The 22,156-nt window shown below is 38.0% G+C and overlaps 2 protein-coding genes across 3 annotated transcripts; one reads left to right on the forward strand and one right to left on the reverse strand.

Moving 5' to 3' along the window:
• Positions 1–161: 161 nt before the first annotated feature.
• On the forward strand, positions 162–14,996 carry pora (P450 (cytochrome) oxidoreductase a). 2 transcript variants are annotated; one of them, XM_048181592.1, is made up of 16 exons: positions 162–365; positions 2,254–2,451; positions 6,263–6,311; positions 6,443–6,571; positions 6,692–6,841; positions 9,091–9,215; positions 9,318–9,407; positions 9,753–9,851; positions 10,041–10,157; positions 10,650–10,768; positions 10,915–11,096; positions 11,965–12,114; positions 12,195–12,462; positions 12,551–12,696; positions 13,513–13,598; positions 13,778–14,996. In XM_048181592.1, the coding sequence occupies exons 2-16, from the start codon at positions 2,282–2,284 to the stop codon at positions 13,920–13,922; spliced, it is 2,025 nt and encodes a 674-aa protein (XP_048037549.1). In that variant the 5' UTR covers positions 162–365; positions 2,254–2,281; the 3' UTR covers positions 13,923–14,996. The 2 variants fall into 2 exon arrangements, with proteins under 2 accessions (XP_048037549.1, XP_048037550.1); XM_048181593.1 differs by lacking the exons at positions 162–365; positions 2,254–2,451 and adding an exon at positions 4,581–4,946.
• On the reverse strand, positions 14,754–21,875 carry rhbdd2 (rhomboid domain containing 2). The gene is made up of 4 exons (XM_048181624.1): positions 21,563–21,875; positions 19,753–20,157; positions 19,456–19,606; positions 14,754–15,695 (listed from the first exon to the last, which is right to left on the reverse strand). Exons 1-4 carry the CDS (start codon positions 21,741–21,743, stop codon positions 15,290–15,292), a joined length of 1,143 nt encoding a protein of 380 aa, XP_048037581.1. The 5' UTR covers positions 21,744–21,875; the 3' UTR covers positions 14,754–15,289.
• Between the last annotated feature and the right edge of the window lie 281 nt (positions 21,876–22,156).

The following is a 22,156-nucleotide window of genomic DNA, read 5'->3' on the forward strand; positions in this document are numbered from 1 at the left end:
CTGCATGCATAACTTTTAATTCTCTCATTTTCTTATTCGAACTAAACTCTTTTATGCTTGCCAAATACCTCAGAATAATTAGGCTCACAGACAGCAGCCCTCAGTTCTGACGAGTGGGAAAACAATGCTGCTGTAATGGACAAATGAGTCTAATTAACTAACTAATTTTTTGAAGAACATGTTAACGCGTACTTAACATTACAACAAAGCAAAAAAGTGGCTTCTGTTCAAAGTTAAACGACTAATTTTAACTTGCTCGTTGCGTGGGTTAATATCCGCGAGGGATATTTGAACGTGCGACTGGCAACCCGGCGTTTCACTCTGACGTAACCTTGTGTTGTGCGCCGCGCTCCAGCTAACCGGAGGTATGTCTTTTAGTGTGTGTGTGTGTCGTGTAACTGTTGGATTATAATGATATCATTGCCTATTGGTGTATTGTCAATCCGTTTTTGAAGTCATAAACAAAAAGTGAACATTTTGTGTATATATTACATGTATGTCTGCCCTTACAGAAAGTACTATGGCGGTATATAGCATGGTAGTGATAGTATCAGATGCTATACAATGTAACTTTCCTTCGCGATACTGAATGATCTTAATATACGTCAAAGTATACATGTATACAAACAACCACATGTTAAATATCAAAAATCATGTTGGTACTGTGGTACTTCTGCCTTTAAGAGACGTGTTACAAAACGCTTGTTTTGTAACACGTTTTAGCTGTTATCAAGCGATAAAAGTTTCTTTGTAGGGAACCGAGGTGACGAATATTAAATTAATTAGAAATTGACGACAGTCCTTCCAAAGAAATCGTGTTTTGTAACTATTCATCATGTAATTACATTGAGTTTTCAAAAGAGGGCACAACATGACATGAAAAAGTCACAAATGGTATTTTTGTCAACGTACTTGTTAAAGATTTTATGGCACCTACATGGCCACAAACTATGCAAATAAGAATTTAAAATAATGATTTTATTATATTTAATTATCATTTTTGCTAAACTATATATGTATGCAATGTGTGTGTGTGTGTGTGTGTGTGTGTATTTAAAATGGCAAAATGTTTAGTCACTGGTCAGGAAATTAGCAAGAATTGCACAGATGTGGTAGATAAACTAACTTAACACTTGCAGACAGCTTTTTACAGGAAGAAGAGTCAGTGTTGTTCCACTCCATTTAGGCTAATGGCTTCAAACAGTTCATGAGTAGTTGAAAAATGTCTCCCAGTTCATTTGAGTTTACTGTGAGACCAAATATTCACTACTTGGGTAAAGTTGGTTTTATATTCGCACATTCTGACTTCTGATAAATTCAAACTTTCCAATAAATGTGCAATAAATTAATGTTTGCGAATTTTAAGCAGCGACATGATATTGACAACCAATGGTTGTCAACTTACAACATTTTTCACAGTCGATCAAAATAGGCAAGGATTGTTTTAATGGCATATTTACTTGTGAATGTCTACTGAATGTCCAATGTAGTGCGATTAACAAGGCTATTGAATATGGATGTCCGAATGTGCGAATATAAAACCAACTTTACCCAAGTATATTCACTATAGGGTTCAAATCTGGGCTCTGACCAGACCAAAACATGAGCCTGATGGACTTGTTCTCAAGCCACTTCTTGATTGTCTTTGCAATTTGGGCAGGAGCATTGTCTTGTTGATAAATATGAAAATCTGATCATTGCTCTGTAGATTACAACTTTTCATTTGTTGAAAGCAAGCCATTCTGCAGTATTCTCATGTAGCATTAAATGACTTCACAGTGAAGTAGTTCACCAATACCAGCAGCTAAAAAGGCTCTTCACAAAATGACACCTCTTCCTCCATGCTTCACATTGGTAGAGATGCATTTATTATTATATTTCTTATCAGATTTTCAAAGACACACACACAACCCATATTCTGACAAAACTTCATTCTGTCTTTGATGTTTTTCTGAGACACCCATGGCTTTTTAAATAGTGCATTTGCTTAAATTTTAGCTAATTTCCTGACCAATAATTTGTGGTTAAGACAGTTAAAAGCTTAGTGTTTAGCCATTTTGGGCCAGGAGTATAGATAGATAGATAGATAGATAGATAGATAGATAGATAGATAGATAGATAGATAGAATGCACATTGTAAGTGCCCGTTTTATGTATTATCTGTGTATGTGATGTCTTGATGTTTATAGAGTCATACCTTCAGAGTTATGTTGGTCGATTATTAACTAATACTAAATCAATGTGTTTTTGCAGACATATCTGCTTTCTGATTTCTGTGAAAATGGAGGACGCTGAATCCCAGCTGCTCTCCGATCAGGATCAGACTCCGGAGCCTCTCCTCAGCTCTCTGGACATCTTCCTCTTCTCTCTAATCGCAGGATTGCTTATCTACTGGTTCTTCTTCCGAAGACAACCAGAGCCTGTTCCGGAGATGAGGACATTCACTGCAGTGTAAGTGTCTGATTTTAACCCCCTCCCCCCTTCATTTGTCCTCGAGGGGGGAATATTACTCCCACACAAATTTTTCTGCATGGCTGAAATGTTGATCAGAGCCATGTTTTGTGAAACACAAGCACAATATATGTGTTCCACCCCACAAAAGTGTAAATGTAAATGATAAAGGAACAAAATAAGCTTTTGCTTTACAGTCCATGGCTGGAACTGTGTTATGTGACTCAAATTTATGCTAATATTTTTGTTGGACAGCCAGTTTATAGTTCTTCTCCCTGTAGACCTTTGGCCTTGTTTGAACAAAGCATGGTTTCTGCTCCATAGCTCGTTCCTAAAGCACTTTGTGGTTCGGTCGGTCATGGGTTCCAGCATTGCAAAGTGTTGACATCATGGGACCCAGAGTATGTGCGTGCATTACATTCTGTCTCGGTGTTATGGTCTGTAGCAACTGAGAGACAGTTCATATGCACAGTGGTTATGTGTCACTGTGAATGCCAACAGCTACTTCTTTGTTTATGAATTTTCATAGATGCGTCAAGTTGGTAAATGTGAATTTCCTGTTCGGTTTTCACAATATTGAAGAGAAGCATCAGCGCCTTAGTTGAGCTGTGTAATAAACATAGATGGTTTATAATGAGGTTGAAAATGAGCACTGTTTGTTCAGATGGAGTCACAGGATTTTACTGTTCCTGAATACTTTCCATAATCCTTGCTAGTCAATTGTAATGTGTGTTAAACTTGTGACCCATTCACACTGATGACTTAGAGCTTTGAGGTACACTACCAGTTTCTGAAGGATCATGTGACACTGAAGACTGGAGTAATGGCTGCTGAAAATTCAGCTTTGCCATTAGAGGAATTTTAAGTATATTAGAATTAGTGCTGTCAAACAATTAATCGCATCCAAATAAAAGTTAGAGTTTACATTTTTATACATATAAATTTTATTTGGATGCGATTAATCACATATATATATATATATATATATATATATATATATATATATATATATATATAATGTGTGTATGTATGTGTGTGTGTGTGTATGTATGTATGCGAGTACAGAAAAATAAAGTAAACTGACATATTATACCCAAAAATTCTTCATATGGACTACCAGTAAAATTGATTAAAATTTGGAACCAAAAATTATTCAGATACTTTGACCTGATCATGTTTTGCTTAAGTGTTATCTGACATAATTAAGATTTTTTTTTTTCTGACACAGTTTAACTCTGAGATCATATTTGTCATATATTATTACAATTTTTTAAAACTATAGTGAATAAACTGTATTAATAAATGAAATGCTCAAGGTGTCTGAATAAATTTTGGTTTGACTGTGTGTGTGTGTATATATATATATATATATATATATAATTTTTTTTTATTAAATAAATACATGCATGTGTGTACATATACATAATAAAAATACACAGTACACATGTGTAATATGTAAATCAAACTATTATTTTGGATGTGATTTATCGCAATTGATTGCTTGACAGCACTTTTTGTAACAATTGCAATAATATATCACAGTATGACTATTTTATTGTATTTTTGATCAAATAAATGTGGCCTTGATGAGTACAAGAGACTTTTTTTTTTTTCAAAAACAGTAAGGTTTTTTTAATGTTTTGGACAAATCTTTGAACAGTACACAGTCTTTTCTTATATACATAAATCACTTATCACCATTTATTCATTGTCTAAAACAGGAACAGCAGTAATACATAAAGAGAAGAACAAGAATGCAGTAGGAAATGATGTATAACTAAAGAACTATAGTGTCAGGAAGAGATGTTTAGAGAACAGGAAAGGATAACCACTTCCAATTCTCTCCGCTTCCTGGTTCACATTACTTGTGTTGAAGGATTGCAGCCAGTTTGAGCCATCTACTCCACTAGTCTTTCTTCTTTAGTTGTTTTAATCGAATACATCGCTTATGTGGCGTCTGCAGTGAACACATAACAAAAAATGTTTTAAATTAAATCCAGAAATTTATATTGGCTTTGTTTTAGTGCTCTTTTGTATTTTATAAGGCTGGGAAAGGGAGGGAATAAACTCCTTGTGTTTGCATTGGCAGGAACATTCAAGTTTTTACGCATGTCTGTGTGCGTTTAAGATGGGGTGGGGGTTCACTAACAGCGTTGTGCAGTAGAGATCCATGGGAAATGTTATATATTCATGTTGCTTTGCAACACTGTGCTCTGGCCAGATGGCGGGAGAGAGAGAGACAGAGACAGAGAGAATGAGCGTGCACGGGAGCCCGTGCACTCAGACCCCTGCCTGCCTCACGCCCCCTTTCCCTGTGCTGAAGAGCTATGTGTTTCCTACAGAGCCTCCTAATGAACTTTTACGGACTGAGCGCTTGATCCAAACCTTTTAGAGACGAAAGTGCTCTGTATGTGGAACTCTAAAGGACAGGGTCTTTCCCCAGTCATGGGATGCATGTTCTCTTTGCCTCAGGACAGACTGGTCGCCGCAGAGAGGTTAGTCTGGGACAAATGGATGTTTCATTTTCTGAATATGGATATTTCAGGTGCTATTTATGATTTTGTGGAATTGCTTTTGCCCATAGGGATTGCTTATAGTTTTGTTGTATCCACATGCCTCCTAAATTAATTGTTTAGGCTTTCTACACTGCAACACAGTGTTGTATCAGTGGTGTGCAATAGCAAAATGAGGTTCTAATCTGGTGGAATGCTGTATGAATTTTGAATGAGAATGACTTGTTTCTTTAATGTGGAACTATAGAGAAGTATAGGGGAGGACTCCATTGATTTGCACTGTGATGTCTGCCACTGCAGTGATGGTTGTTTAGTAGTTTGATAGTTTGATTATCTATATACCCTTCAAGCTGATTTGTTCAGTTGAATGAAAAGTTGAAAAAACAAGGCTACATTTATTTAATCAAGAGTAAAGTTGAAACATTATTACAGTTTAAAATGACTGTTTTCTCTTTTCATAATATATTTTAAAATGTAATTTATTCCTGTGATTGCAAGCTGAATTTTCCTGTCTTCAGTGTCACATGATCTTCAGAAATCATTCTAATATGCTGATTTGGTGCTCAAGAAACATTTCTTATTATTATAAATGTTGAAAACAGTTGAGCTGCTTTTATATTTTTGTGGAAAGCATGATAGTTTTTTCAGGATTCTTTGATGAATAGAAAGTTCAAAAGAACATATTTGAAATAGAAATGTTTTGTAACATTATAAGTGTATTTAGTCATCAATTTAAACTGAATGATCAAATTAGTGCATCCTTGCTAAAAAAAAATGAATTAATTTCTTTCAAAAAATGTTTATGAAATATTTTCTTAAAGTAAAAAATTTTTATGAAATATATAAAAAATAAATTATGCTTATGTATGAATTTTATTTAGAAATTTTCATTTTATTATTTTTATTTATTTATTTAGACATGTTGGAAAACTTATTTTACAAATAAATGGTATTTTAAAAATGGAAGAAACCGTAACATCTTTGTATCAAACTTACACCGTTACACCGTGTTTTTTTTTTTTTTTTTTTTTTTTCACTTTGTGCACTACCTTCTGTTCTTCATTGTTGAATTAGCATGAAAGTTTGTGGTTTTCATTAGTTGAACAATGACTGAAAGCAGACGTGTTCTAATGCCGTGGAGCTCTCAGAGGGGTGTGAACTTCAGGAAGTTCTCCTGTGTGGGAAAGGCCAAGAAATGAAAGGCTCAATCCCCTATTCATTACCAAAAGAATTGGTCTGGCATGCTTACAGCCTTTTCACATGTGTGTTTTCTCTCCTCTTCCCATTTCTTTTCATAGAACGCCACAAATACGTGAGACCAGCTTTATTGAGAAAATGAAGAAAACGGTGAGATTTCCAGAAACATTTTATCACCATAGAAATCTAGACCAGTTCTAAAAAGTTTAAATAATTGGTGAAAAAATCACTTTCTTGAACAATGAAAGAAAATTCCATTATGTTTGAACCTCCCATTCTAGAACCGAAACATTGTGGTGTTTTACGGATCCCAAACAGGGACTGCTGAGGAATTTTCTAACAGACTGGCAAAAGATGCCCATCGCTATGGCATGAAAGCGATGGTCGCTGACCCAGAGGAGTATGACATGGTACATTGGCATTATCGCTGCCTGTTTGATGCACGCTATTAAAATCAATCGGTCAAGATCAAAATTGTTCTATACTTTTCAACTCTCTTTACTTTTGTCATTATAATCTCCCATTCACAGTCCGAGCTGCCTAGACTGAAAGAAATTCCTAATTCCATGGCTGTGTTCTGCATGGCAACCTATGGAGAGGGAGACCCCACAGACAATGCTCAGGAGTTCTATGATTGGATGCAAGCGACTGATGACGATCTAGAGGGGGTCAATTTTGCTGTGAGTAATAAACCAACATCAGAATAGTGCGTAGGAAACCAATGTGTCTCTTTTTTAGGTTTCTTTCTTGGGTTAAAGGGATAGTTCACCCAAAGATGAAAATTCTGTCATCATTTACTCATCCTTAAGTAGTTCCAAACCTGTATGAAATTTTTTGTTCTGCTGAACACAAATGAAGATATTTGGAAGAATGTCAGTAACCAGACATATCTCGCCCCCCCATTGACTATCACCATAGTATTTATTTTTCCTACTATGGTAGTAAATGGGGGGCGAGTTCTGTTTTGTTACTGACATTATTACAAATATCTTCATTTGTGTTCAGCAGAACAAAGAAATTCAAACAAGTTTTGGAACTAATTGAGGGTGAGTAAATGATGACAGAATTTTAATTTTTGGGTGAACTATCCCTTAAATAAACCGAGATCAAGCATAGGACAACTTTCCATCTATGGGCATCCTGCACAATTCCTGCCTTTTTTATGGAGTGGTACCGGTTTCCTGAGCAGTCAGTGAAGTTCTTAACTAGCCTGCGCCCGAGGCTGTCCCATAGTTAAGGGGCCCATGGAATCCTCATCAGTTCTCCCTCTCCAAATGGAAACATCTGGCCTAGCCAAACAAAGCTAGAGTTCCATCCCAGCGGAACCGCTCTCTTAGCGGGACTATTTCAGATGGAACCGGATCATTGGATCGTCTGTTCCTTTGATTCTGGAGACATGGATGTCCAGGCTCCGCTTGAGTTGGACTTGTTTTCTGGATGAAAGCCTGGTGGTTTCAGCCTGGAGTTCTCAGATTCTTTTATGTGGTTGTAGTGGGACAGCGTGATAAACATGTGGTTGGAAACATCACTGCAGTGCGTCTGCGTCTACAGTATTACAAGACTGCGGGACAGGCTAGATAGATAGAGGAGGTTATAAAGAGCACACGATCTTAGAAACAAATGTATAGTTCTTTTGCATTGTAGTTAACTGTATTGAAATCAGTTTTAATCATAAATATACACTCACCGGCCACTTTATTAGGTACACCTTGCTAGTACTGGGTTGGACACCCTTTTGCCTTCAGAACTGCCTTAATTCTTCATGGCATAGATTCAACAAGCTGTTGGAAACATTCCTCAGAGATTTTGGTCTATATTGACGTAATAGTATCGTGCAGTTGCTGCAGATTTGTTGGCTGCACATCCATGATGCGAATCTCCCATTCCACCACATCCCAAAGGTGCTCTATTGAGATCTGGTGACTTTGGAGGTCATTTGAGTCTAGTGAACTCATTGTCATGTTTAAGAAACCAGGTTGATATGATTTGAGCTTTGTGACATGGTGCGTTATAGCTGCTGGAAGTGCCCATCAGAAGATGAGTACACTGTGGTCATTAGGGGATGGACATAGTCAGCAACAATACTCAGGTTGGCTGTGGCATTTAAACGATTCTCAATAGGTCCCAAATGTCCCAAAATGTGCCAAGAAAATATCACCCACAACATTAGATCACCATTTGCCTGAGCCGTTGATACAAGGCAGAATGGATCCATGCTTTTGTGCTGTTTACGCCAAATTCTGACCCTACCATCTGAATGTCGCAGCAGAAATTCACTCACTGGATATTTTCTCTTTTTCGGCCCATTCTCTGTAAATCCTAGAGAAGGTTGTGTGTAAAAATCCCAGTAGATCAGCAGTTTCTGAAATATTCAGACCAGCCCGTCTGGCACCAACAACCATGCCACATTCAAAGTCAATTAAATAAACTTTCTTTCATATTCTGATGCTCAGTTTGAACTTCGGCAGATCTTCTTGACCACGTCTGCATGCCTAATTGCACTGAGTTGCTGCCATGTGATTTGTTGAACAGGTGTACCTAATAAAGTGGCCGGTGAGGGTATATGCCACTTATAATTTTTAAGTCAATTTTTTTTTTCCAAAAGAAGTCATAATTTAGGTAAATAGTTTCCAGTTTCCATCTCTTTGAACTAAATGGACCATTTTTGCAAACTGAAAGATTTTTTTTTTTTTTTTTTTTAATAGAATGTGTAACTTTTTTGTGTTTCAGTAAATTATCTTTTTAAACTGAAGAGGAAGTTTTGAATGTTTAAGTACAACTTGATAGTGGATTTTATTCCAAAAGATCAAGAACCAATTGAGTGTTTTAACTGATGCTAAGTCTTTAAAGTATTGCATGTTTTGATGATTTCTCTGTGCTCGCTGTTTCTTATTTACTCCTTGCAGAGACTGAATGACTTTTTTTTTAGGTGTTTGGGTTAGGAAATAAAACATACGAGCACTACAACGCCACGGGCAAGTACACGGACAAGAGGCTTGCTGAACTTGGTGGGAAAAGGGTCTATGACCTGGGCCTCGGGGATGATGACAGCAAGTGAGTGAACAAAAAATTAATTTAATAAATTTTGTCAATTTTGACTGGTTTTAAGTCATTTTCATTGCCTGTCCTGATTATTAAATCCTAAATCATTTAAAGCTTGGAGGAGGACTTTATCTCTTGGAAGGAACAGTTTTGGCCTGCTGTATGTGAGTTCTTTGGTGTGGAGCCTACTGGAGAAGACAGCAGGTATTATTTTTATATTCTTTGTTTTATATGCTAACCCTGCATTTTCTGCAATGCATTCTTGTATTGGTAGGCAACGTATGGTAGAATTAGAAAGAGCAGACCAGCTGTATCAGATTACCTAGTTCAAACATGTTTATTTGATGGGTATTTTGTGGCCAGAAAACACATTCAGAGTCTCATCTCCATATTAGAGGGACCAAATCCATTTATCATGTGCTTCCATAACAAAATCCTCCTGTGTCCTGCTTTGAATAGGTTTTTGCATCTTATTAAACATCATAGGTGTTTTGAATGCTTTAAAAGCAGGCTGGGATGAGATCTCCAGTTCTTTTTATGTTCTTTCAGCATTCGGCAGTTTGAACTGGTGGTTCATAATGACATCAATATGAATCAAGTGTACACTGGAGAGATGGGACGACTCAACAGTTTTCAGACACAGAAACCGTGAGTTCATCCCTTTCAACTTAGTGATCGCTTGACGCATCAGAAGAGCTTCTATTGTAGAGTATTCTGCAAAATGACCTCCTGTTTGTGTAATGTTTTGTGAATAACTAATTTCTAGGATTTTTAATTGATATACTGAAATTTTAAAAGCTTTTTATCTGATTGCATTATTCATTTTGATCTGTGTAGACCGTTTGATTCAAAGAATCCTTTCCTTGCACCTGTGACTGTTAATCGTAAGCTGAACAAAGGAGGAACCCGCCATCTGATGCACATTGAGCTAGATATCACTGACTCTAAAATCAGGTACTTATAGTAATTGACTTGTTGGGTGAGTCTCATGAAAACATTTCCAGGTCACATGTCACCCCAAAAGCAAAAAATATATTACATAAATGTATTTTGTGGAAAGAAAATTGTTATTTTTATTATTTAATTTTATATTACATTGCATTATATAATATACATACAATTTTATTAATTTTATTATATAAAAACAATTTTATTATTCTTTATTTTGAATATAATTTCTTTTGATTAAGGGGTGAAATATATAACCCATATTCTTGATAGTATTCATGAGATTTACGCTCATATGACATTCATTTTACAGCATTGTAAAATGAAAGTAAAAGATTTTGAAATCCCTACTGCAAATAGAAATACTGTCATGTTATTTGTATAACATTTGAAAGAGTATGTTCATGATTGCGTATACACTGATGCAGTGTACAGTATGTTTTTTTTGTTGTTGTTTTTTTTTGTCCACATTAATCAATTGATTCCCAAACCTGGCAGATATGATTCTGGAGACCATGTTGCCGTTTACCCCACAAATGATGCGTCAATGGTCAAGAGACTGGGAGAAAGGCTCGGAGTAGATCTCGATACTGTATTCTCTCTCAAAAATCTGGATGGTATATACTAATATCTGAAATTCATATCACACAATTAAATAATCAGCATATGAGGTGGCATGTAAGATAAATAGATATTATTTAATCTCTGTTAAATAGTGTATATATGACATGCAATTGTTGCTATTAATGTTTCACTTCTGCAGAGGAGTCCAATAAAAAGCACCCGTTCCCCTGTCCAACCACGTACCGCACGGCGCTGACCCATTACCTTGACATCAATAACACACCACGTACAAATGTGCTGTATGAGTTGGCGCAGTACGCCTCCGATCCCCAAGAACAAGAGAACATGCGCAAGATGGCGTCTGCCTCCACTGAAGGAAAGGTTAGGATCATGTCATAATCATTGCTGTAATGTCTAGTAAAACTGTTTTTTTTTTTCACACTTGCAATAGTTAACCCTGGGTCATTCCAAACCCTGGGTAAACGGAATCATAGGTTATCTTGTTTCACATTTCACACTGCTCATAATTTACCCCGGGGTTAACAATTAATCCTGGGTATTCATAAGCTGCTGTTTTACACTGTACATTCCTAAACCCTGGGTTATCGCTCTTATTTACATATTATCGGTGTCATTGGTTGAATAAATGCAGCACGTCCTGTTTATATAAAAGCTATATATTGCGCATCCTCATATTATACATTACTGACTGTACTATTAAATTTTTTTCTGAATGGACTTTATAAAGGTAAGAATAAAACAGCCTCTTAAAGGGTTAGTTCACCCAAAAATGAAAATTCTCTCATCATTTACTCATCCTCATGTCGTTCCACATCCGTAAGACCTTCGTTCATCTTCAGAACACAAATGAAGATATTTTTAATGAAATCTGAGAGCTTTCTGTCCCTTCAATAGAGATCCAATGCAAATAAAGTGGTAAATTATGTTGCACAAACAAAGCACTTGTGTCTCTTCATAAAATTGAGGTTAGATCACTGCAGTCACATGGATGACTTTCCTACCTTTCTGAACTTTGAAAGATAAACGTTTGGCCCCGCAATGTGGGGTTAACAGCCGCAAAAGCTCCAGAGGTTTCTCTGGGTAAAAAGCGATGCTAACCCCACTTTTAAATTTCAAGTGTGAAATGTTCCTTTACACGGGGTTGAAAGTGGGGTTTAGAATGATGATAACCAGGGTTAAGCGTAGCCCTCATGAGTATTTTTTTTCACCATCTGATTGGTCCTTTTAGGCTCTGTACCAGAGTTGGGTTGTGGATTCGGAAAGGAACATACTGGCTATTCTAGAGGATCTACCTTCCCTGAACCCTCCTATAGATCACCTGTGTGAGCTGATGCCTCGACTTCAGGCTCGATACTACTCCATCGCCTCCTCCGGCAAGGTAAAATCCACAGTTTTCAATATTATACCTTGAATCAGAAACTTTGAGGTTGACTCTAACTTTGTTCATTCTCATTGCAGGTCCATCCACACTCTATCCACATCTGTGCTGTGGTGATAGAGTACACCACCAAGACAGGAAGAGTCTTCAAAGGTGTAGCCACCAACTGGCTCAAGAATAAAGATGTGACCGATAATGGGCACGAGGCCACCGTTCCAATGTATGTTAGGAGATCCCAGTTCCGCCTGCCGTTCAAAGCCAGTAATCCTATAATCATGATCGGGCCCGGAACTGGCATCGCCCCTTTCATGGGCTTCATCCAGGAGAGAGCATGGCAGAAGGATCAAGGTGTGGCTTGAAACCTGCTTTGACACTTGACACATGTGTACCATAAGAAAGCAAAGGTTTCTCATTCAGTTTTTGCTCTCTGTTGCAGGGAAGGATGTTGGTGAGACGATACTGTACTTTGGCTGTCGCCATAGGAACGAAGACTTCCTGTATCAGCAGGAACTGGAGGATTTTGAGAAGGCGGGTGTGCTGACACAACTTAACATTGCCTTTTCCAGAGACCAGGAGCACAAGGTAAGTGACATATGGATGGGCTGAAAATAAAAGCCTGCAAATAACGACGAGTTATTGCCATGTTATGGCTGAAATTAAGATTCTAAACTATATTGTCTACAAAAAATGAAAAAAATAAATAAATATAATTCTCGGTTTTACAGACAGGGCTTAGATTAAGCCAGGATTAGGCATTAGTTCACTTAGGCCATATAAGTGGCTTTTATAAATGTGCCTTAGAAAAAAACATTACTGATGTGCATCTTGGGACAAAACAATGGCTCTGACATATTATATGTCAGTACAAGTTGCTTTCAGTGAAAACAGTGAAAATATTTGTTTGAACATTACTATATTGTATAATGGGTATTAGTTTTGAGATTTGCTAAATATTGTTTTAACGTGTTATTAAATTATAAGTGTATAGGCCACGTTCAGACAGCAAAAGAATTCGGTTGCCAGTCCTGTATTTGAGTCCTTAATATGGTTACGGTCACACACAGTTAAGTTATTTTCAGGACTCGCAACCGCATTCTCGTAAAACGCGCTCTATGTGAACAGAACCAGACTGGACTAGTTGTCTGTCATGTCATACAGTGTGAGAGAGCCGCTCTGCACAGCACAAATGCATATCTACCGTGTGTTACGAGTTTTAATTCCCCCCCCCCCCCACTTACTCATCTTCCTAAACATAACTGGTCTTTGATGTGGTTGCAGCATCGTACAATAGTTTTCAGAGTTATCAGAATAATAGTTTTCACAATATTAAAGATTTCCATCTTTAGTTTGCAACTGAAGTAAACCGAAAAGTAATTCTCTGGACTGTTGTGTTTGCAGATCTATGTGCAACATCTTCTGAAGAAAAACAAGGAGCAGTTGTGGAAGCTCATTCATTCAAATAATGCCCATATCTACGTTTGTGGGTAAGAACCACACAAGTTTCTTCTGCCACATATTGAATAGATGTATAACACAGACCATACTAGTAGTTAACTGCCAGAATTGTAGTGGAACATTAAATTGTGCCATTCTTCAATATCATACTGCATCTCTTTCCAGCAGCATATTTGCTCGTGTATTTAATGAGAACATGTTCTTGCAGAGACGCACGTAACATGGCTCGGGACGTGCACACGGCCTTCTATGAGATTGCAGAGGAGATGGGCGGCCTGACGCACACTCAAGCTGTGGACTATTTTAAGAAGCTGATGACCAAGGGCCGTTACTCACAGGATGTTTGGAGCTAAGCTTACTGATAAACCAATGCCACTTTACCTCAGATGATCATTTCTCCAAAAGCTAGAGCTAAAACATCGAATTTGCCTGGACTGATTTATTGCTGGCAGCACATATATAATATACTGCACAGGACCCAGATCAGAAAAAAAGCACTCCAACCTTACACATTCTTCCTTTAGATGAGTTTGATATTCAACCTACTGTTACAGGAAACTAATTTGACTGAATTTGAACCCTAACCGGACTGCGGGATTGGATGTTGATGTATACGCAAATGTAGGTCAAGGATGCAAAATATTCCTTTGCTTCTTTTTTGATTGAGGCCTTATAAAGAATGTTCATATATTGTCATACTGTCTATTGTTTTATCTCTGTGAAAAGACTGCAAATATCACTTTGTGACGTACTGTAAAACTTTAGATTTTGTTTTTGTGACATTATTCAAAACACAGTACAATGTGTTCACCATTTTAGATCAATCATGCATTTTTGTTATTGTGACGTTCATTCTTATTTCTTGTGCTTTCAAGTTCTGCCACTCATCTTAACTCTTTTATGCATTATTTCATAATGTTGAGTAGCAGTGAACAAGCAATTATGCAAAAACATGACCTCAATCATTGGGTGAAACGTTACATTCTGTTAAGTCATTTTTTTTAATGTTGTCTAGCAGTTTTAAGCAAACTGGTCAAGTTTTATTGGTTGCATCTGGAGGAATATATTATGTATATCGATTTTCCTAATAGATGCATTTATGAAATTAAATGTAGGTTCTTCTCTCATTTTCAGTATCTTTTTTCCTTTATCGGTACGCATTTACCACTGATTTCTACTAATGATTATAGAATTGACTCCTCAATTCATCCCCCTGGTGAGCCAAAGCTGCAACTGCAATAAAATGCCCAGCATTATGGTTTTATGGCATGTTTTTTTTAATGACAACAAGCTTGCATTTGTTTAATTTAAAACTTAATTAAACTTGCTTGGGAAGTGAAGTGTCTTTGTGATTTCACATGTTTTTGTGCAACATTGTGATCTCAGTAATGCAATGTTTGAAAATTAAATAAAATGCACAAACACTGTCTTGGCCTAAAAATGTGTTTGTCTGGGCATGCATAAAAAATTACTGCAATATAAAAAATACACAAAGAATTTATGCAAAACATTTATATATATATATATATATAATAAAAAAGGTTTTACTAATTTCATTCTTTAAGGTACAAAATGATATAAATGTTCTGTGTCAAAACAGCAACTGTATAAAACAAGTTAAATTTCACTTGGCTATTAAAGATGCACATCTGGAGTTGTTTGAATTCTGGGAACAAGACATGAGGTATCTAAGGAAGAAAACTGATAAGGCATCAAAAGCCTAGGATGGGAATGACACAGAAGCTCCAGGAGGAGTTGTGGGAAAGCCAGCCACTCCAGACTGCGGGATCTGAGGTGTGAACGGCACTCCTGGCTGAGGTTCACTGAGCGGCTGCCCTGTCATGTTAAACGGAGGCCTGAACTGATGCTGAGCATATGGGGACATTGGCATCCACGGGCTGGCGGGGTGATGGCTGTGCCCATGGTGATGTCCGTGACTATGACCATGACCGTGACTATGTCCGTGATTGTGACCAGTGCCGACTCCAATTTGAGGTGAAGGGAATGTGTATTGCTGTTGAGGGTACAGCGAGACGGGCCAACCGTCGTATGTAGTTGTAGCTTGACCACTGGCGGCATTTACTGGGGCGTAAGCCTGGACTGGGTACGACCCTGGAGGAGCGTCTCTGGAATTACAAATATTATAAATAAGCACAGACTTTTTAAAGAGATAGTTCACCCAAAAATGAACGTTCTGTCATCATTTACTCAAGTAGTTCCAAAATTTGGAATAATTTGGAAGAATGTCAGTAACCAAACTGATCTCGCCCCCCATTGACTACTGTTTTGGAAATTAATATTGATATTGCTATTTACCTGTTCCATTGTTGTTATTTGCATGCTTTTAAGTTAAGGCCATATTTCCTTGAACGCTTGAATGATTATGAAATTAAGTAAATGCAATACTTCCTTTGTTTGTTATAAGATAAGATGACTAAGCAACAGTTGTGAAAGTTAGTTTTTTGAGTTTGATGATTGTAACCAACCACAAAGATTAACAATAAGGATGAAGAGAGCATGTAAATGATAATATAAAAGAAGAAGATAAAATATCTCTTACATTTTCACTTACAACCATCTACCACATATTGAAATATGAAGTAAACAATGTCATAATTCATCAACAACATGCAATTGTTTGGAATAAATTAGTTGATTGTGAACTGCTCTGAGAGCAAAAGCCTGTAGAATGTGCAACAATGCCACATTTATTAAATCTCACATTTATGTCTTAGTGTTTAATTTCGACCTCATTCGATCTCAATCGGCTCATCACCACAAGTACACACAAATCTGACAACCAGCTTGACCTCATTTACACACGCAACTGCATCACTGACAACATTTTGGTAAAACCTCTGCACATCTCTGATCATTTCTTTGTTACTTTTAATCTACAACTTCCCATTTGTTCACCACCAACCCCTCTACCAGTTACCTTCAGACGAAACCTGCGCTCTCTTTCTTCTTCTCATCTTTCCTCTGTTGTGTCATCCTCCCTTCCCTCACCCACACAATTCTCATCTCTGGATGTGAATACAGCAACAGACACTTTATGTTCCACCTTAACTACATCTCTTGATAGTATCTGTCCTCTGTCATCCAGGCCTGCACGTGCTACTCCCTCTAATCCCTGGTTATCCGATGTTCTTCGTGAACATCGGACCAAACTCAGGGCTGCAGAGAGGAAATGGCACAAATCAAAAGACCAATCTGACCTAAGTAGCTATCAATCTCTGCTCTCATCCTTTTCTGCTGAAATTCATGCTGCTAAATCTTCCTATTTCCACAACAAAATCAACAGCGCCTCAAACACACGCACACTTTTCAAAACATTCAACTCTCTCCTCTGTCCCCCTCCACCACCACCCACCTCATCTCTAACTGCTGATAATTTTGCTAACTTTTTAACTGACAAAACATCTACCATCAGCAGTCAGTTCTCTGCCCCACACACACAGGAACTCAGACCAACCACGCACACAGCCACACACCTCCTCTCTTCATTCTCCCCCCTCACTGAGACAGAAGTATCCAAACTTCTCCTCTCCAGTCATCCCACCACCTGCCCTCTAGATCCCATCCCCTCACAACTTCTACAGTCTATTGCTCCTACACTTTTACCAGCACTTACACACATCATCAACACATCTCTCCACACTGGCATTTTGCCTAACACATTCAAGCAGGCTCGGGTAACTCCACTGCTTAAAAAACCCACATTAAACACGTCTCTTGTAGACAGCTACAGACCTGTTTCTCTCCTACCATTCATAGCAAAAACACTTGAACGTGTTGTTTTCAAACAGGTGTCATCTTTCCTCTCACAGAGCAACCAATTGGATGTCAATCAGTCTGGTTTCAAGAGTGGTCACTCGACGGAGACTGCACTGCTGTCGGTCACTGAATCCTTGCGGATTGCAAAGGCTGATTCCAAATCATCAGTTCTCATTCTGCTCGATCAATCTGCTGCCTTTGACACTGTGAATCATCAGATCCTTCTGTCCAGCCTCTCATCACTGGGCATCACAGGTACTCCACTTCTCTGGTTTGAATCCTATCTCACAGGAAGGTCTTTCAGGGTTGCCTGGAGAGGGGAGGTATCCAAAGCTCATCAACTGACCACAGAGATTCCTCAGGGTTCAGTGCTTGGACCCCTCCTCTTCTCCATTTACACTACATCACTTGGTCCCATCATTCAGGCACATGGTTTCTCCTACCATTGCTATGCTGATGACACACAACTCTTCCTTTCGTTCCATCCAGACGATCCCACAGTAGCTGCTCAAATCTCAAGCTGTCTGGCGGACATCTCGGCATGGATGAAAGAACATCATCTACAGCTCAACCTGGCTAAGACTGAGCTTCTCGTCTTCCCTGCCAATCCGACTCTAAATCACGATTTCAGCATCCAGCTTGGCACATCCTCAATTACTCCATCAAATTCGGCCAGATCCAAAATCTTGGAGTAATCCTTGATGACCAACTGTCCTTCAAAGACCACATTGCAAAGACAGCTCGGTCATGCAGATTTGCACTATTCAACATCAGGAAAATCAGGCCCTTTCTAACAGAACATGCAACACAACTTCTCGTCCAGGCTCCCGGTCATTTCTAGGCTTGATTACTGCAATGCTCTTCTGGCTGGACTGCCATCATGCACAATCAAACCTCTACAAATGATTCAGAACGTTGCAGCACGTCTCGTCTTTAACGAGCCCAAAAGAGCCCACGTCACGTCTCTCTTCATCTCTCTACACTGGCTACCACATGCTGCTCGCATCAAATTCAAGGCGTTGACGCTTGCTTACAGATCTACCACAGGCTCAGCACCCTCCTACTTCCACTCACTCTTACGAGTCTACACTCCTACCAGAAGCCTACGGTCTTCAAATGAGCGAAGGCTTGTGGTTCCGTCACAGAGAGGCACGAAATCACTCTCCAGGACATTCTCATTCACTGTCCCTTGCTGGTGGAATGATCTTCCTGCCTTCATCCGGAATGCTGAATCCCTGGCAACATTCAAAAGACAGCTGAAAACTCATCTCTTTCGTGAGCACTTAACCTCATCTTAAAAAAAAAAAAAAAAAATTCTTATACCTATCCTTTCACTTCCTCTCTATTGTAGCTTATGATACTTTTATTGTGAGCACTTCTTGTCTATTTGCCTCGCTTGTTGTATTCCTCACTTGTAAGTCGCTTTGGATAAAAGCGTCTGCCAAATGAATAAATGTAAAATGTAAATGTAATTTAAGTTTAATTATCACATTAGGCTGTATTGCGACTGGCAAATTTAAGGCCTTTTAAAATGATCATTAAGATGTTTGTTATGACTTTTAAGATATTTAAGACTTTTTAATGACATCAAATTTGCTAAAACTGAATTTAAGAAAAATGCGAGAGCTTTCTGACCTCCGATAGACTGAAACATTATTCCCACTTTCAAGGCCCAGAAAGGTAGTAAAGAAATTGTTAAAATAGTCAATGTGACTACAGTGGTTCAACCTTGAAGTTGTGAAGCGACGAGAATACTTTTTGTGTGCAAACCCCCTAACGACTTTATTCAACAATTTCTTCTTTTCCGTGACAGTATCCGACACTGTTCACGCGAGCCGGCGTTCAGATGTAGAACCCGGAAGCGCTGCACTGTGTTTACAATGAGAACAGTGTAGGAGACGGACACAGAAGAGAAGAAATTGTTGAATAAAGTCGTTATATTCTCATCGCTTCATAACATTAAGATTGAACCACTGTAGTCACATGGACTGTTTTAACGATGTCTTTACTACCTTTCAGGTCTTATGGGTTTGGAACGACATGAGTATATAATGACAGAAATGTTCATTTTTGGGTGAACTAACCCTTTAAGTTTTATTGATCACTCACGTGAAGTCAAGTGGCTTTTTGCGTTCTTCAGCCGATGCAGGGATGAACTGGACACCAGGTATCAGCTTTAGCAAGCGAAAAGGGAACTTCTTCTCCAAGACAGAAGCTCTAGATTCTGACATCTCTAACAATGAAAACCATTCCTTTCCATCTGAAAGTACTAAGTTAAGGAATAGACTAGAAATCCACAACTCTACACTGATTTAACTACATCATAGGATTTAAAATCCAAGTCTGTAGAAAGGGAAAAAAAACAAAAAAGTCTTAAGTATTATATGCATTTAGGATTAAGGATACATAAAATTCCAGTGATGATAGCCAGGACGTTACAAAGGAAGGCAGTGTTTGGAAAGAACAGGGTTATAATTATTAGAATAATCCAAGGTAGAGATGGCGTAGGCACATTGACGCCCATAATATACGCCCTCTGCATAGCAGAACTGATGGTTATCATTCCCAGGATAGAGAGAGATAATGGGATGAACCCATTTACAGAGCTCCTACTGGATGGGGAGAACAGCAGTGACTCCAGCAGCACATATAGGAGTCCACTGATGGACGACAGAAGCAGAGACCGGTACAGGAATCTGACTGTTCCAATTCCTTTCTCCAGCCCACTGCAGGGAAACACCATCAGGATGGCACTCAGGAAAAAATTCATCATATTCTTGTGGTAGAGGAAATAGGTGAAGAGTTTGTAGACTGTGCAGAGAGGGGAGAAAAATGAACAAATATGATATTTATGGAATATTTATTTTTATATATGGTGCTAATGTGCTAAATGGATTTACATAGTTAATAGAGACATAGTTTGTGAACCTTTATACCAGGGGTTCTCAACTTTGGCCCTCGAGATTTGCTCCAACCCTAATCAAACACACCTAAACAAGTTAATCAAAGTTTTCAGGATTACTGGAAAGTTATAGACAGGTGAGTTTGCTCAAGGTTGGAGGTAAACTCTGCAGGAACATCGAACACAAGAGAACCCCTGCTTTATAGAACAGTGGCCGTCCACTTTTTCAGGAAGTATACATTGGAAAGATTTTAAAGTCTTTTTAAAGCATTATGAGCCATGAACCAAACCAGCCAGCTACAAAGTGAATCACAACATTACAAACTCTGATTTGAAGCAAAAAATATTTGAAAAACCGACAAAATGGCAAAGTTAGAAGACTTTGTAACGTTACTTAACAGATTTAGTGAGGGAAAGAAGCATTGCGAATGACATTATTTAAATATAAACAATGGACAAATATAAAAATATCAATTTAAAAATGTTGATTATGTATATAGAAACGGTATATTTTACATTTATTTCAAAATATGCTTATACAATTATTTCAGGAGTCTGAGAGCGTTGACTGGATATATTCAAAGACTATAGAATAACAATAATAATCAATGGCCATGTAATTTTTGACCAATAATTCTACTGTTAAACGTGATTATTTTAAATAACGCAGGCTGATAGCTTCAACAAAAGCATATGCCATCAATTAACAACCTGTTGGCCCACAGTGGTTTCCAAACAAGTTTCTTAAATACTCCCTCTAAGTTCAGCTAGTTCCACCCCCAAGCTCATGCCATTGGTCGAGGCTGCCGGAGACCCAATGCGGCTTTTCTGATTGGATAACATACGTGACAGAGGGCGGGGCATATCGAATGACTGGCCTTCCTTTGTTTAAATAGCCAATAATACATTTCAGTCATAGAACATGCTACTTGCTAATCGGTTATGAGAGGTATTAGTGGGCAGGACATTCTCATTCTAGCACTTTTTATTGGACAAAAATCAATATTTTGGTCAGTTTCTGAAGAGAGACTACATTTTAAATGTTCTAAAAGTGAATTTTGTCAACATTTAGAAGTAACTTGTCACCAAACATGGACGAAAAAACACATAACTCTAATTTTGAGGTGTTTAAGATACGTCCTGCCAAACATAATGTGATTAACATATTCATTAACGAGTTTTATGTAAAATTCTCACAAAACAGACTACATCAGTCTATAAAATGTAATAATAACTAGTAACTAATACGGCATACATGTCTTATAAAGGACAAAGGGGGTCATTTGGGACTTATATACTGTAAACAACTCTTACCATGGCCGCTGATGACAGCACTGGACTCCAGACTGAAAAACTGCTCCGAGATATCTGAGTAACATGGAATGACACTAAAAACACATGACAGCGCGATCACAAACACTATCCCACATGTTAACTCTAAATCCGGTGCAAAACCCGCAAACGTCTGCTTCCAGTTTTTCAAAGTGTTATGCATTTTAAAAGGTGGAGAATGTGCATCATTTACAATACACTCTTAAAGAATAATAATTTACGTAGAGAGGTTCTATTTCAGTTCCCAGCAACACTCGAACCGCAACTTCCGCGCTTGAGGAAAGGTTAATCAAGGTGATCAACATGCGCAGCCTTTACGCAGTCTTGTGCCAACTATTTATTTATTTTTTTAGCCTCGTATGGGTGCCATGCACATATTACTTCGATTAGAACAGAAACACTATAATAACTGTGAGTGCAATTTCGAAAAGGTAATAAAAACAGATATATACACAAATACAGATACAATTATGCAAGAGTATAATACAGAATGCAGACTTACATTGGGCTGTATGGACACTATCACATTTGTGCTTCTGTGTGTGTTGTGTATGAGCTCAAATTAGGTCAAATTAT

This window comes from Megalobrama amblycephala, linkage group LG2 (genome assembly GCF_018812025.1).
Source record: "Megalobrama amblycephala isolate DHTTF-2021 linkage group LG2, ASM1881202v1, whole genome shotgun sequence".
NCBI lineage: Eukaryota > Metazoa > Chordata > Actinopteri > Cypriniformes > Xenocyprididae > Megalobrama > Megalobrama amblycephala.